Below are 15,414 nucleotides of genomic sequence, written 5' to 3'. Positions count from 1 at the left end.
AAATGATCTTGTTGTTATTTATTTCCTCTCATCCTCTCTTCCCTCTTTTCTTTCTTTTCTTTCTCTTTTTATCTTTCTTCATATTCCTGTTTTTATGTTCCTCTAATTCTTGTTATATATATTTTTTTTCATTTTTACGTATTCATCTGTATAACTTTTTTTTTTTGTTGTTGTTTATATGCGCAAATTTTCATTATAATTTTCTTCTCTCCTTCTTTGCTTATTTTTCATCTTCATTTATCTCCTCTATTCTCTCTTTCCCTTCAACACAGCTTTCTACTTTTCGTGTTATTCAAAGTACCTTCCTCCTATTTCCACTTTCCCTTTCTTCCATCATTCTCTCACTCACATTTTCCATCATTCCTTATTATCCTTTCATTCATCTCTAATTCAAATCTATCTTTCCTCATTTCCAAATATCTTATACCTCTTCTAATTCTCTCCTTTCTTTCATTTTTATCTTCCATTACCTCTAATATTATCCCTCATCGTTTTAATCCACTCATCCCTCCGCCTTTCCCTTGCCCTTGCAGTCCCTTCCCTGCAAATGCAACGATAAAGGAGCATTACATACATTGCTGGGGCGCGCGGGAGTCACAGGCAGCGAGGTAGTGAAACGCGGCTGGGCGGGACCGTAGAGTGTTTTGCGGGGCGGAGCGGGGCGGGGCTGACGTGGTGGGGCGGGGGCAGCGCTCGTTCAGAATGCATTGTTTGAATTCCTCTTTTTTTTTTTATGTTCTTTGGTTTTTATCTGTGTGCTTTTTGTGTGTGGGGTCTTTTTATCGTTGCTTTAAGTTAGTATTTTTGTTTTGCCCTTTTTTTTGGGGGGTATTCTTTGTGTGAAATTAGTTATTGTGCTTTTATTTTATTTGTCACTTTTTTTTTTTTGCCTGGAAACTGCGTGTGTGTGTGTGTGTGTGTGTGTGTGTGTGTGTGTGTGTGTGTGTGTGCGTGTGCGTGTGTGCGTGACAACATGAGAGATGGCGTTGCGTAGAGAAGGGAAGAAGTGAGGGAGGATAATAAAAAAAAATGAAAGAGAAAGAAAAAAAAAAGAGGGAGAGGAAGAGGAAAAGGAAAGGAGATTAGGAAAGTAGAAAAGGAGAGAAAGGTACAAGACAAGTAGAAAAGTAGACAAGAGAGGAAGGACAAGAAATAGAAAGAAAAAAGGAGAGAAGGTAGGATGAAAGAAGAGTAGGAGGAAAGGAGGGAAGGAGGACAGAGTTAAACAGTGCATGTTATCACGGAGAAAGCTAAACAATTTTATCATGCAACAGATAAACAAACAAGCAGACAAACAAAGACACACAAACATACAATGCTGACCTACATTCTCTCATTCGAAAAAAAATAATAAATAAAGAGAAGCAGAAGAAGAAGAAGAAGAAGAAGTATTAGAAGCATATTTAAATGAAACTTTCACTCTCATCACCTTCACCATCATTATCATCGCTGTTATTATTGACTCACACACTTAGTCAGTCACTCAATTAGTTTATCTTTCTATTTACATCGTTTTCTTTCTTCCATTTCAGCACAAACTAAATCAGTCATTCATTCATTCACTTTATTTATTTTTTTTTTTTCATCACAATCTCAGTAAATTTATCTACAATATTTACTCCAGTTTATCTTTTTCTACTTTAGCACAAAATGTCAATCAACCAATTATTATTATTATTATTATTATTATTATTATTATTATTATTATTATTATTATTATTTACTAATTTTTTTTTATATGAGCACAAGTTAAACCAAACGCTTTTTTTTATTGTTTTATTTTTTTTTATTTCAGCACAAACTAAACAAAAATAAACACCAATTCTCTTCATTACGCTTTATTTCAATTTCGGCACAAAGTAAGTCAATTATTATTATTTTTTTTTTTACACCACAAAGTCAATCAAGCCAAACACCCATTTTCTTTATTACGTTTTCTTTCCCTTGCAGCACCATCTAAGTCTGTATGAAAGCCCCACAGCATGAAGGGCAGTGGTGAGGAGCCGTGTCGGTGGTCCTCTCTGTTCTATCACACTCATGACGTCACCAGTGAGGCTGAGGATTGGTGGAGAAATTCATTACGTCAGCTCGATCTGCCAATCACGTGAGAGTCGAGGGTCTGATACGTGCTGCTTGTAGAAAATGGAGGTTTCGGTGCCTAAAAAAACTCGGCTTGGAAATATAACTTTTGATGTTATTGTTATGGTTTAGTTTTTATTTTCATTAGGGTGCTGTGGGGCCTTGCTGTGGAAGTATGTGGCCAGCTGTGCTATGCGTAAGGTCTTGGTTTGTAGTAGGGTGGTCATAAAACTGTACTTTTCCACCAGGGACTGACGGAGTGTGAGTGATATGTGTGTTGTGCTTTGTCTGGGCCACCCTTTATGGGATTGCTGGCCTGGTGTATAGATAGTGCAGGTGATGGTGAAAATTGTGTGTCGATGCTTACGGGACAGCGAGAAGAGGCCGAGTTCAGAGAGAACCGAGACCTCCAGTGTGTATCTATGGCCCGTATTAACCCTTTCACTGCTAATGGCTCATCTTTCCCTAACTACTTAACACCCTGACACATCCTTCCTTGTCCTGCAGCCACCTCCAAACACTGCACTGGCTATACATTACAAAGCCATTCTTTTTTAAACCCTTCCTTCTTGTAAATGCTTATAGAGACTCCATACATCGCTTTTAGTGCCGTGAAGTGTTGGATATCGCAGTGAAAGGGTTAATCAAGCATTACATCGTCTTATCTTATCTCGGCTACTTTTAACAGGCTCTAAGTGAAAGCTATCAGAATATTCAAGGGTGTTTCCACGATTCCAGTGACAGTTTATAAGGAATTCTGCATCACTGGGAGTAAAGACACCCATATGAACCAGACCAATCACCTCTGTGGCCTTTGAAAATAGTCCTGATTGGAGAAAGAAGGCTTCCAAAATACGGGCTTGTGTTCGCTTCGCCTCCATGTCGCTTTTGTCGTAGCCAGCGCCGAATAGAGACAGCTGCCGAGTCCTTCCTTTAGTATAGCAAGAACTTAAACTGATGCCTTCAATAACGAGTGGATTAATCAACTTTTTTTTTCCTATCTTCATTCGTAATCTGTGTCCTCTCTACCTTTGCTTTCCATTTTCATTTCCTTTTCTTCCTTCTTTTCTTCTCTTGAATACTTTTAGATCTAGCGGAGATTTTTAACTTGATGCCTCGAATAACGAATGGATAAATCAACGCTTTCCTATCTTCATTTGTAGTCTGTGTCCTGCATATCTTTGTTTTCCATTGTAATTTCCTCTTCTTCATTTTTTTTTTTTTCTATTACGACCTTTTCTTCTTTCTTCCCTTTGTCTTCTTTCTTCTTGTTTTTTTTTTTTCCTCCTCTCTATCACCCTTCTTTTTTTTCAGTGTAGCTTCCTCGTTTTTTTTTCTCTCTTCTCAATTCTCCTTTTCTTCTTTCTCTTTCTTTCTCCCCCTTATTATCAACTCATCAGTGTCCTTCATAGTGTCTTTCTCCTCCTCTTTTTCCTCTCTTTTCCATTCATCCTCCTGTTGTAATAACTTAGTGGTAGTCAACTAAATAATAGAAACAGTAAAGGAATGATACTTTAGTGGAAAATATATATGTTGTTTAAAGGAATTCGCACTAAGCCTGTTAAATCGATGATGCTAATACTGGCTGACGTTCCTTTAAGATTAGCAAGGTTATTATTATTATTATTATTATTATTATTATTATTATTATTATTATTATTATTATTATTATTATTATTATTATTATTACGTGTTCTTAGGTTTTTTTTTACGTTAGTTTGTGTTGTGTTTGTGCTTTTGTTTATTTGTTTGTTTGTTTGTGTATTTTCTTGGTGGTTTTGTCTTTCATTTCGTTGGTTTTATTACTCTCTCTCTCTCTCTCTCTCTCTCTCTCTCTCTCTCTCTCTCTCTCTCTCTCTCTCTCTCTCTCTCTCTCTCTCTCTCTCTCTCTCTCTCTCTCTCTCTCTCTCTCTCTCTCTCTCTCATGTCCTCCTTCCGTGACCTTGTCTTCTCCATTACCTCTGTTTTCTATCTATAATCTTCTCCCTCCGTTTTTATCTCCCCTTTCTACTCCCTCCTCATTTTTAGCTCCCTCTCTTTCTCTTTTCCTTCGTCCCTTCTCTCTTTCCTCCTTCTCTTTCCTCCTCTCCTGTTATCTTTCTCGTTTTTATTATGCATTGATCTAGTAACCTAATCTAACCTAACCTAACCTAACCCAATCTAGTATGACTTGATCTACTTAACCTAACCTATTTCAAGCCAATTTTAACCAACCTAACCTAACTTATCCTATCCTAACCTAGCCTTAACCTCCCTTAACCTAACCTGACCTAACCTAACCAAATCGAACTTTACCTAATCTCACATAATCTAATCTAACTTAATCTCACACAATCTAATCTAACGTAACCTAACCTAACCTAACCTAATGTAACCTCACCTAACCTAACCTAACGTATACAACTATTAACACATCCTTCATCCACACAGCGCTGCGAGTAATGAGGAAGGCAATGAAGGAGGAGGTGAAGGAGGAGGAGGAAGGGGAGGTGTCACCTGGCGGGGGCACAGGAGAGCCGCCACCGCCTCCGCCGCCGCAGCCGCCTCCCGGAGTTTGAGCCCCACCAAGGACGCCTCCACCAGGGCCTACCTGAGGAGGGTTCGGTCCCTGTCCAGAGAGAACAAACAGCGGCAGGAGTGAGTGCCAGAGAGAGAGAGAGCACAGTGGTTTTAACATTATGTCGAGAAGTTTTTGATGTATTTGATTCGTAATATCAGAGATAGATAGATAGATAGATAGATAGACAGATAGATAGATAGAGAGAGAGAGAGAGAGAGAGAGAGAGAGAGAGAGAGAGAGAGAGAGAGAGAGAGAGAGAGAGAGATTCACACATGATAATTAACAATTGTCATAAACTTGAATATCCTTATCTTATCTTCTCCCTTCCCCAGAAATATCCTGGTTTATCTTCCTTTCCCTTTACAAAACTCATAATTACTCTCTGACCAGCTCCCTCCAGAATCATCCTGCTTTTCTTCCTTCTTCCTTCAGAGATGTCCTGATCTACTTCCTCCAAAAAGATCCTTGTTTTCCTTCCTCCTTCAGAAACGTCTTGACGGACTCCCTCTCTGATTGAGCTCCTCCAAAAATATCCTGGTTTCCTTCCTCCTCCTAAGCCTCCTGACCAGCCTCTTTCCCCAGGGCTCGGGAGCGCGAGGTGCGGCGGCAGGAGCTGGAGGAGCGGCGGCGACGGGAGCACATCCTGATCCAAAGGAAGAAGGAGCGTGACACCCTCATGTCCAAGTTCCTGCGCGAGCCGCTACGCCAGGCCCGGGAGGCCAAGAAGGCGTCTTGCTCTCTCAGGGGCGGCGAGGCAGAGGAGGAGGACAAGGTGCGCATGTGTCAGTCTGTGCCCAACCTGGACGAGGCGCTGCGGCTGGTGCGGCGCGAGGACCAGGCCCTGGACGCCCGGTGAGAGAGAGAGAGAGAGAGAGAGAGAGAGAGAGAGAGAGAGAGAGAGAGAGAGAGATTGTCAAATAGCTTGTAATCAGCTAATATTTTACCGTCCTTTCCCTAGTGACCCCCTGATCCACTTAGCTCCCTGACTCCTCGCCCCGCGGTGCCTCGCCCCCCTGACTCCTCCTTCCCTCCCGCAGGGCGCGTGCCTTCCAGAGTCCCCCGCAGCGGCGGCGGCGTCCCCTGGAGGAGGGACCCACGTGTGACCGTTTTGTTCGTACCCACGCCCGCCTGTCTCTCACCCGTCGCGCCCCAGTGCCCGCGACCCGCCCCTTCCCCCCTGGCACATCTGACGTCATCCGGGAGAACCAGAAGCCCTACCCCACGCTGCCCCCAGAGGAGCTGGAGTCACGCATGCGGCGGCGCGGGCGGCGCAGCAGCAGCGAGAATGTTGTGAGAGGCGGCAGCGGCACGCAGCCCCTGAAGGCCCGCGCGGAGGCGCCGCCCCAGGGCCTGCCCGCCGTGGACAGCCACGTGGTGGTGCTGCCGCGCCCCAGGCTGGACCGCCGCAGCTCCATGCCGGACCTGCGGGACTTCCGGTGCGTGAGCTCAACCGTGGTGTACGAGACCATCGCGGCGCTCAGCAGCCTCGGTGCGGCGCGGGGCCTGCTGGTGGTGCCCCCTGGCTCAGCCTCCTCACCGTCGCCCCGCGTGAAGGCCTCGCCCGAGCCCCCGCAGCGTTGGGCAAAGAGGATGAACGAATTCATCGAGGCGGAGACGCAGGCAGTGCTGCGGGACAGCCCGCTGCTGGGGCCCGCGGGGCCCGACTCGGCGGGGTCAGCGGGCGCCCTGGGGCGGCGATCTCAGCGGCGCGAGTGGGTCTCCAAACACTCATCGGTCAAGACGCTGCAGAAGAACATCCTCTCTGCGAGCCTGACGGACTCTGCCAGTCAGACGGAGAGCCTGCTGCGCCCTCCCTCCCCGGGCGTGCACCGCCGCGGCGCCCCAGGCAGCGATCCGGAGTACTATGACAGCCTGGAGGAGGACGACGGCCGCGCCTCCTCTCACCAGGGCTCCCACCTCGCCTTCTACGTGCCCATCAAGGACCAAGCCTCGCGGGACGTGGCCTTCAACCCCACGCTGCCCCCGCGACTCACGGCTCGTCTGGAGGAGCGCCGCGCCACCCTGCCCCGCCGGCCACAGCAAGCCCAGCCCCTGGCTCTCACGGGAATCCGCGTGCCCTTGCTCAGCGAGGTCCCACAGGCCCCTCCAGCATGCACCGAGGAGGCCACCGCGGAGCAGGACTCCGCTGCGTGGCAGGAAGTTGCGGCAACCACGGCGGCGGAGGGCGCACGCAGCAGCAGCAGCAGCAGTGCCGGAGGGTCAACCAGCAGCGAGTCAGACATCCAGGACAGCGCGCGGCTGGCCCTCGTACGGCAGCAGGCGGCGGCCATCCCCTCCCCCGCCACGCTCTCCTCCGCCTCGGACATCGTGGCGGTGTCCTCCCCCACCACCTCGCCTCGACTCCACCCCGCAGTGGACGCCCTCACCGCCATCCTGGCGGCCCCTCAGACTTCCCAGGACGGACCACGGGTGTCCCCAGACGGTGCTTCCAGCCTCCTGCCGCCCTTCGAGCCTGACCTCCTCACACAAGACTCCCCAGCGCTTCCTGTCCACGCCTCTGCTGCCTCTGAGGGAAAGCGAACAGTGATGAACGGCGATGCTGAGAATATGACGAGCCCTCAGCCCCCAGCGACCAGTCCCAGAACGAAAGACAGTCCCCAGCAGCCCCTCAGCCCCAAGGCCTCACCCACACCGGTCGTGAACGGGACTTGCAGCGGCGAGGAGGAGGAGGACGCGGAAATCCCTGAGGAGACCCCGGCGAAGGCAGACCATCCCGCTGACTACCACAAGCAGAGCCAGCGGGAGAGGATGAGAGGCAACGCGGCGGACGCAGACGAGGCAGAGGCCGACGAGGTGGAGGAGGACGTATCCCGGGGACCTGAGAGCGTGGACTCCTACGCTGAGGACTACGACTCGGACTCCTTCTTGTCCTACACGAGGACTTGTAAGACTGAGAGTGACTACAGCGAGGCCGCGAGCAGCCACTCCTTGAGCGAGAGCACCGTCCCTGTGGAGTCCTCGGGCTTGGAGACGAACGAATCCTGCAGCGGGAGCGAGGGCGGCGCGGAGGCGAGTGAGAGTGTCATGACGGAGGAGGAGGAGGAGGAGGAGGCAGCCAGCGAGGTGAGTGAGGTGAGTGAGGAGCAGAAGGTTCCGTCCGTCCGTGAAATTGTGGGGTTCGTGTCCAGCGGGAAGGAAATGTTGCTGGAAAGTGGATTTGTGGATTGCGACGCCACGGACGATGAGGATGCCAGCCACACGGACTCCACGGACACGGCCTCCATCACTAGTGCCGACACCACTACCACCACCACCACTACGAACACCAAAGTGAGTAATACAGATGCGAGACACTTGGAAATTAAAGATAATAAAGATTGTAGAGATAGCGACACCACCACCACCACCACTACCACCACCACCACCACCACCATTATCACTGTTGAAACCAAGGGAAGAGCTGTTGTCAATTCAGTTATCGAAAAAAGTCTTGAAATTTTAACTCAAACTGAAGAAAATGGTGATGATAGTGAGGCTGGAAATGGTGGTGGTGGTGGTGGTGACGGTGATGGTGATGGTGATGGTGGTGAAGGAAGTGAGGAGGAGGAAGAGGGCATAGAAATAATGAAAAATAATGCTGATGATTCCAAAGTGACAGACACAGTACTTGATTCAACAGAAAACGCGTTACAGGTTGGACAGAGGGACGCCGGAACGGAACACGACGCTGACGAAGGGAACGCGGACACGGAACACGCAGCGGAACAGGGGAACGCTGGAACGGAACACGACACGGACACGGGACACGCAGCTGAACAGGGGAACACCGAAATGGAACACGCCAAGCAGGTAAATGATAAAGAGGAGACAGAAACAGGTGTGGATTCTGAACAGAGGAACGCCGGAACGGAACACGAGGAAGGAGAGAAGGAAAGAGTAATTGAAGACGAGAAGAATGATGAGGAACAAGTAGAAAAAGAAAACAGAGAAGAGGAGGAACAGACAGTAGTTGATGACACGGAAACAATGAATAAAGGAGAAATTAACGCAAATGAAGAGGAGGATAAAGAGAATAGGGAAGATGAGGATGACGAAAACGCAGACAACAAAGAAGAGAGCACGGAAGATGAAAATAAAGAGGAGGATCAAGAAAATAAAGATGACAACGAGGAAGCACAAGAGGAAGGAGAAACAAACACAAACAAACAAGAAGTGGCTACAGATGTAAACGAAGGAACAAAAGTAGGTGAAGAGGAGGAAGAGGAAGAGGAAGAGGACGGGAGTGACGGGACAGAGGATTCCTGGGACAGAGTGACGGTGATCAGAGCGCTCTCCGTCAGCTGTCCAACCACCCCTGAGCTGCAGACCTCTGACGCCACTCCTCCTGACGCTGACGAGGACGCCCCCTCACCTCCTGACGCAGACGAGGACGCCCCCTCACCTCCTGACGCAGACGAGAACGCCCCCTTACCTCCTGACGCAGACGAGGACGCCCCCTTGCCTCCTGACGCAGACGAGGACGCCCCCTTACCTCCTGACGCAGACGAGGACACCCCCTTACCTCCTGACGCAGACGAGAACGCCCCCTTACCTCCTGACGCAGACGAGGACGCCCCCTCACCTCCTGACGCAGACGAGAACGCCCCCTTACCTCCTGACGCAGACGAGGACACTCCCTCACCTCCTGACGCAGACGAGAACGCCCCCTTACCTCCTGACGCAGACGAGGACACTCCCTTACCTCCTGACACAGATGAGAACGCACCCTTACCTCCTGACGCAGACGAGGACACTCCCTTACCTCCTGACGCAGACGAGAACGCCCCCTTACCTCCTGATGCAGACGAGGACGCCCCCTTATCTCATGACGCAGACGAGGATCTCCCCTTATCTCCTGACGCAGACGAGAACGCACCCTTATCTCCTGACGCAGACGAGGACACCCCCTTACCTCCTGACGCAAAAGAGGACACTCCCTCACCTCCTGACGCAGATGAAGACACCCCCTCACCTCCTGACGCAGACGAGAACGCTCCCTTAACTTCTGACGCAGACGAGAACGCTCCCTTATCTCCTGACGCAGACGATAACGCTCCCTTACCTCCTGACGCAGACGAGGACGCCCCCTCACCTTCTGACGCAGACGAGAATGCTCCCTTACCTCCTGACGCAGACGAGGACACTCCCTCACCTCCTGACGCAGATGAGGACACCCCCTCACCTCCCGACGCAGACGAGAACGCCCCCTTACCTTCTGACGCAGAAGGGGACACTCCCTTACCTCCTGACGCAGACAAGGACACCCAAACAACATCTCCTGACGAAGACACACACATATCCACACCACCCACACACAACACAGACGTCCCTGCTGACTATATACCTGCAGAAGAAGACCTCCAAGACCCCCAGGACCCCCAAGAGCCCCTCGATCCTCAGGACCTTCTGCAGGAGGATATATACAGAGTCACAGCCATTCTACCTCAATGTAGCCTTCAGGAGGACACCAGCTCTGGCCTCTCCACTATCGACGAAGATGAGGAGTTTACAGATCCTATGGTTGCCCCACAGCGGCCTTCGTCAGTAGAAAACGAGATGGAAGATGAAGAAAACGGAGAAATGAAGGAGGAAGAAGTTGTATTAAATGTACAGGAGGAGGAGGATAAAGAGAAGGAAGATGAGAAGAATGAAGAGAAGGAGGAGGAGGAAAAGGAAGAGAAGAGTGAAGAGGAAATAGCTGTAGTAGATAAAGAGGAGGTAGAAGATACTGTTGATGATAAGGAAGAGGAAGAAGAGAAAGAGAAAGAAGATGAAAAGGAAGAGAATGAAGAAGGAAAAGAAATGGAGGAAGCCACATTAGAAAAGGAAGAGGAGGATGAGATAAAAGAGGACAAAGAAAAGGAAGAAGACGAAAAGGAGAAGGAAGAAGAGACCATAAAAGAAGAAAGGGAGGAAGAAGAGGAAACGATAATGGAAAACAAAGATGGAGAGGACACGGAGATTACGAATAAAGATGGGAAAGAAGAAAATGGTGAAGAGGCGAAAGAAGACACAGAAGATGATACAGGAAATGTGATAAAAGAAGATAACAAAGAAACAGAAAATGATGACGAAGAAAATAAAGAGGAAACGGAGGATGGTGATGAGAATGAGGAAGAGGAAGAAAACGATGATAATTCTGAGTGTAAGAAAAATGAGAAAGAAGAGGAGGAGATAAAAGAGGAAAGAGAGGAAAATAGTCTCATTGGAATGGAGGAAAAGGGAGAGGAGGAAGATAAGACGAGGGAAGAGGAGGAAGAGATAAAGGAGGACGAGGAGGATAGCGAAAAAGAAGAAGGAAATGAAGAGGACAACGAAGAGAAAGAGGCAATGAATGAAGATGATGGAACAATGAAGAAGAAAGAAGTGGAGGAGAAAAGAGAAGAGGAGGTGGAGGAGGAAGAAGTAGAGATGGAGAACAGCGTAGTGTTAGAAGCATCCACGCTAGAGGAGGAGGTGGAGGAGAGTGGCGCCGCCGGTGGTGGAGACAGTCTGTTGGAGGAGGTGATTGAGGAAGAAGAGGAGGGGGAGGAGAAGAGAGGTGAAGACACGGTAGCGGAGGACACCATTGCGGAGGACATCGGGGAGGGCGTGTCACTGGTGGAGGACAGCGTGACGGAGGAGGTGGAGGCGGGGGAGGCCGGAGGCCTGGACATGGAGGCGGACATCAACTCTCTGCTGGAGGCGCTGGAGGAGTCCATCGTGGAGGTGGTGGAGGAGAACATCGCGAAGGAGGGGGAGGAGGGAGAGGAGAGGGAGGAGGAGGAGAATGCCGGGGTGGAGGGGGAGTGTGTGGCGGCGCGCAGGCTGGTGCAGGCCGCGGCGCCGCCCCAGGAGGTGCAGGACGCGGCAGGCCAGGCAGAACAGGTTCCCCGCGCGGCGCAGGTCGTGCGTGGGACGGGAGAGCAACAGTGCGTGGTGGGGAGGCGCGCGGCGCCCAGGACCTTCAACTCCACCCTCATGCGGGACGAGGGGGTGCCAGTGCCTGCCCTCGCCCTGCCTTCCGACGCGCGCTCCCCTCCCAGTGAGGGCACGCCGGGACACGGCGAGGATGAGCACCCATTGGACACGTTCCGCGCAGCACTACCGGACACCGCGGCGGCCTGTCCCCCCGCCAGCGGGATCGAGGGCGGGGCTCGGCAGCGGGACGCCTCCTCCTCCAGCGAGTCTGCTCGCGGCGGGGACGAGGCGGAGGGCGCGGCGGCGGGCCATGCCTCCTCCTCAGATTCCGGCGTGGTGGAGATGGCCAGCAGGGCGCCTCGCTCCCCCTCTGAGGCCTCCGCGGAGAGCGTTGGTGGAGTGGGGCGCGGCGGCCCCACGTTCCTTCCCCGAGAAACGTCCACGGTTGTCAGCAGCCGTAACGGCAGCGCCGCGCCCCGCCAGGCCAATAGGCGTGGCAGGGAGCGCGGCCCCGCGGGGCGGAGGCCGGGGGAACCCAGCGAGGCAGTGGCGGGGCGGCCCAGAGCGAGGCCACCAGATTCCCAGCACGACGTGACGCAGCAGGAGGCCAGGCAGCAGGGGCGGCGGAGGGGCCCCGCGGGGCGCAACGGCCCGGATGCATCACGCCGTCCGAGCAGCGAAACCTGCCGGAGGCGGAGGCCGGGCCTGGAGAACGCCCTGCCGCGGAGACGCGACCTTGAGGACTCCCCGAGAGACGCCAACAGCCCCCCAGCCTCCCCCGGGGAGCCGACCCCCGCCCGCCCCAGCGACTACGAGGCCTCGGACTCCGGCGAGGCGAGCCACTCTGAGCGGCTGCTGCGGGCCATGGAGACGCGACGGGCGCGGCGCCGCAGGCCGCGCTCCTCGAACATCGACGCCGAGGACAGCCTCGGGGGTTTCCGCCCCCCGACACTCAGCGCCCTAGACATGTTTTTAGCCACGCTGCCAAGGTACCGCGGAGGGCGCAGCGATGCTCCCGTGGAGCCCGTGGCGTCACCGCCCCCTACAGACGACAACGTGACGGTGCAAGTGCGCGCCGGGCCTCGCCAGCACGATGTGCGCGTCACGTCGCGGCGACAGGTGCGCCTAGTGGTGGACGTGGGCCCCGGCCAGCCCCCGCCCTCCTCTGACTCCGGCTGCGTACCTGACGCCGGCCACACCCAACGTGAGTCCCGCAGCGGCCTGCCCTGCACCACACATGCCCCTGCTCCCACCCCACCCTACACACCTCACACACTCACTCCTTGCAGGTGCGACGCGACGGACAGGCGGCGCGGCGGGCGGGTCCCCCATGCGGCGGCGGGGACGACGGCCAGGGCGAGGCGAGGCCACAGCTGACGTGGACCAGTTGCTGACTGACGTGCGGGACTACCTCAACACCAAGCTGTCCAGCAGGTGAGGCCCCGCTCTCATCCCCCAGCAGGCGTGTGTCACCATGCAGGGCGCCGCCACGGTCCTCACCATGCTTTGTCTCATGCCCACAGGACTACTGGTGACGGCGGCGGCGGCGGCGATGGCGGCGGTGGCGGCGATGGCGGCGGCAGCGGCGCGGCTCCCATCGTGGTGGAGGGAAGCAACATTGAGAAGTGCTTCACGGAGCCACCGGCAGGCGGCGGCAGGGCCAGGCTGTACCCCAAAGGTGAGCCTCACACACAAACACACATACACACCGGTGACAGGTACACGCGGGAAGGAGTCGTGGGTCGTGACAGGGGTGGCGGCAACGCTGTCTGGTGGCGGTCACTTTCCCTGCTGTCGGAACTAACACTGCCACTCTTGCCGCAGGTTGCCTGCGGCCCGAGGACCGCAGCGGGCGCGGCTTAGGGGATCCCAGCCTAAAGGAGCAGCAGCGCATCAAGAACTCCATCAGCGCCATCAACGCGCTGCTCAAGCAGTTCTCCTGAGCCACGCCTGCCTGAGGGGAGCACCTCCTGAGGTCGGCCTCGGGCGCCACCTCGTCCTCGTAGCTTCCTTCTCTCGAGGTCATCCCTCCTTCCCTCCCCCAACAGCTGTGTTCATCATCCAAAGGACCAAACAAACCACTGCTGCTTCGAACATACGACTAGACCACACCATTGAGTGACCTTCCCGCTTCAGTCCAAGTTACAGGCGTGTAGCATAGAGACCTGACCCTTGTGACAGCTTCCTCGGTGCCTTGGGAACACAAACACAACATTCCGAGCCACTTCGAGCCGTCCAGTAAAGCTCCGACACCTGTGATAACATGAAGCACTTAGTTATATCTATATTTGTATACCTCCTTCTCGTGTAAATATGTACCCCAGTTAATACCGTTATATAAAGTGCCATATTATTATCTGTGTAAATAAATATATTGACTACACGCATTTTCCTCTGAAATCATAGAAAATGGAGGGTTTTATGCATGACTTGGGTAGTCTGGAGACGCAGTGTGTGTTTGCAATCAATACTTGAGGAGTGAACGACGGGAATACTTGTAGTGCTTCCCTCGCTCACCAATCAGGGGAGAGCTTGAGGTGAGAGCCTTGTTGTGACTGGCTAAGGCGACACACACTTCACGAGCACATTTCCGCAGTGACGCAGCTAATTTGCTTATTATTACTGTTACTTTTTTTTTTTTTTTTTAATTTTATGGTTTGGCTGTGCTTCTTATTGATTTTGGGGGGAGCGGTAACTGGGCGCCTGATTTTTACTATTTCTTTACTACTTATCAGACTCATACGTAAACAGGACTACTACTACTACTACTACTACGACTACTACTACGACTACTACTACGACTACTACTACTACTACTACTACGACTACTACTACTTTTACTACTACGACTACTACTACTACTACTACTATTACTACTAAAAATAATGGTAGTAATAATGATAATAATAAGAAGAATATGCGAGCTCTTATCTAAATTGAGATGTTTTTACGTTAATGATATTCCTTCCAACACTTGTTTGTATATATTCCTCCCAGCACCTGCATATACTAGAACATTAAATTTAACTGTCACCAAGGGTACACCAAAATCACCACATGAAATCAGGTTCACTTGTTCATAATCTCCAAAAAATACTAACCTAACTAGTTATAAAATTCAAAACCATTAATCATTCTCACTCCATGAAACACCAGTGACACACGCGTACGTACACACACACACGCGCGCGCCTTATCTCTTCACGCAACCACAACGAGAAACAATGGTGATGGGTTATTGTGTGTTCAAATGCTATGACCATCACTTACCATTGCGTCACCACGGATACAATGCAGTCAACCAACCACCTGAGTATCATTTCTGAAACACTTCGCTGCTTCTCCACTGTTTTCAAAAGGCTCTACTTAAAGTTACAGGGGTTTTGAAGGGTTCTTTTTTTTTATCATTGTGGTGACAGATTAACAAGACCTACGTTATTAGCTGAGTAAACACTGAAAACTCGGCTAATCATCTCTGTGGTCTTTGAAAATAGTTGTGGTGAGAGAACAAAGCATTTCAGAACGCGGGCTTTACAGGAACGGCTTCCTGTAGCTTCCTTTTTTCCACATTCTTACTTACATCACCTTAATTCCTCGCATGGTCTCAAGAAAGAATAATGAAAATAAAATGAGTGAACGAAAGTTGGATGTAGCAGTTCTCAGTGTCTTATCTCACTTTTACAGACTAGTGGAAGTTGTTAGGCTTTTCAGAGGTATAGTAATAGAAGTAGTAGTAGTAGTAGTAGTAGTAGTAGTAGTCATACAAACCAGCTCAAAATATTTAAACCAGGCCAAGCACCAGGTGACGAGAGAGGCAGAAACAGATATATACCAGTAGTAGTAGTAGTAGTAGTAGCAGTATGGGGACCTAACCA

General features: G+C 51.3%; 1 protein-coding gene across 4 annotated transcripts in view; it reads left to right on the top strand.

Moving 5' to 3' along the window:
* LOC135093521 (microtubule-associated protein futsch-like) overlaps positions 1-13,920 on the top strand; it is a 25,604-nt gene extending 11,684 nt beyond the window's left edge. For 2 of the 4 annotated variants that reach the window (XM_063992830.1, XM_063992831.1), the window contains exons 2-8: positions 1,951-2,104; positions 4,510-4,716; positions 5,222-5,491; positions 5,677-12,743; positions 12,829-12,973; positions 13,063-13,217; positions 13,364-13,920. In XM_063992830.1, coding sequence (XP_063848900.1) covers positions 1,983-2,104; positions 4,510-4,716; positions 5,222-5,491; positions 5,677-12,743; positions 12,829-12,973; positions 13,063-13,217; positions 13,364-13,482 — 8,085 coding nt within the window. In that variant the 5' untranslated portion in view covers positions 1,951-1,982 and the 3' untranslated portion in view covers positions 13,483-13,920. The remainder of the gene's footprint in view (positions 1-1,950; positions 2,105-4,509; positions 4,717-5,221; positions 5,492-5,676; positions 12,744-12,828; positions 12,974-13,062; positions 13,218-13,363) is intronic. The other 2 variants (XM_063992832.1, XM_063992828.1) reach the window with 2 other exon arrangements.
* Positions 13,921-15,414: the final 1,494 nt, after the last annotated feature.

This window comes from Scylla paramamosain, chromosome 43 (genome assembly GCF_035594125.1).
Source record: "Scylla paramamosain isolate STU-SP2022 chromosome 43, ASM3559412v1, whole genome shotgun sequence".
Lineage (NCBI taxonomy): Eukaryota > Metazoa > Arthropoda > Malacostraca > Decapoda > Portunidae > Scylla > Scylla paramamosain.
Note: the sequence above shows the minus strand (reverse complement) of the source record. Positions and strands in the feature narration are given on the sequence as shown.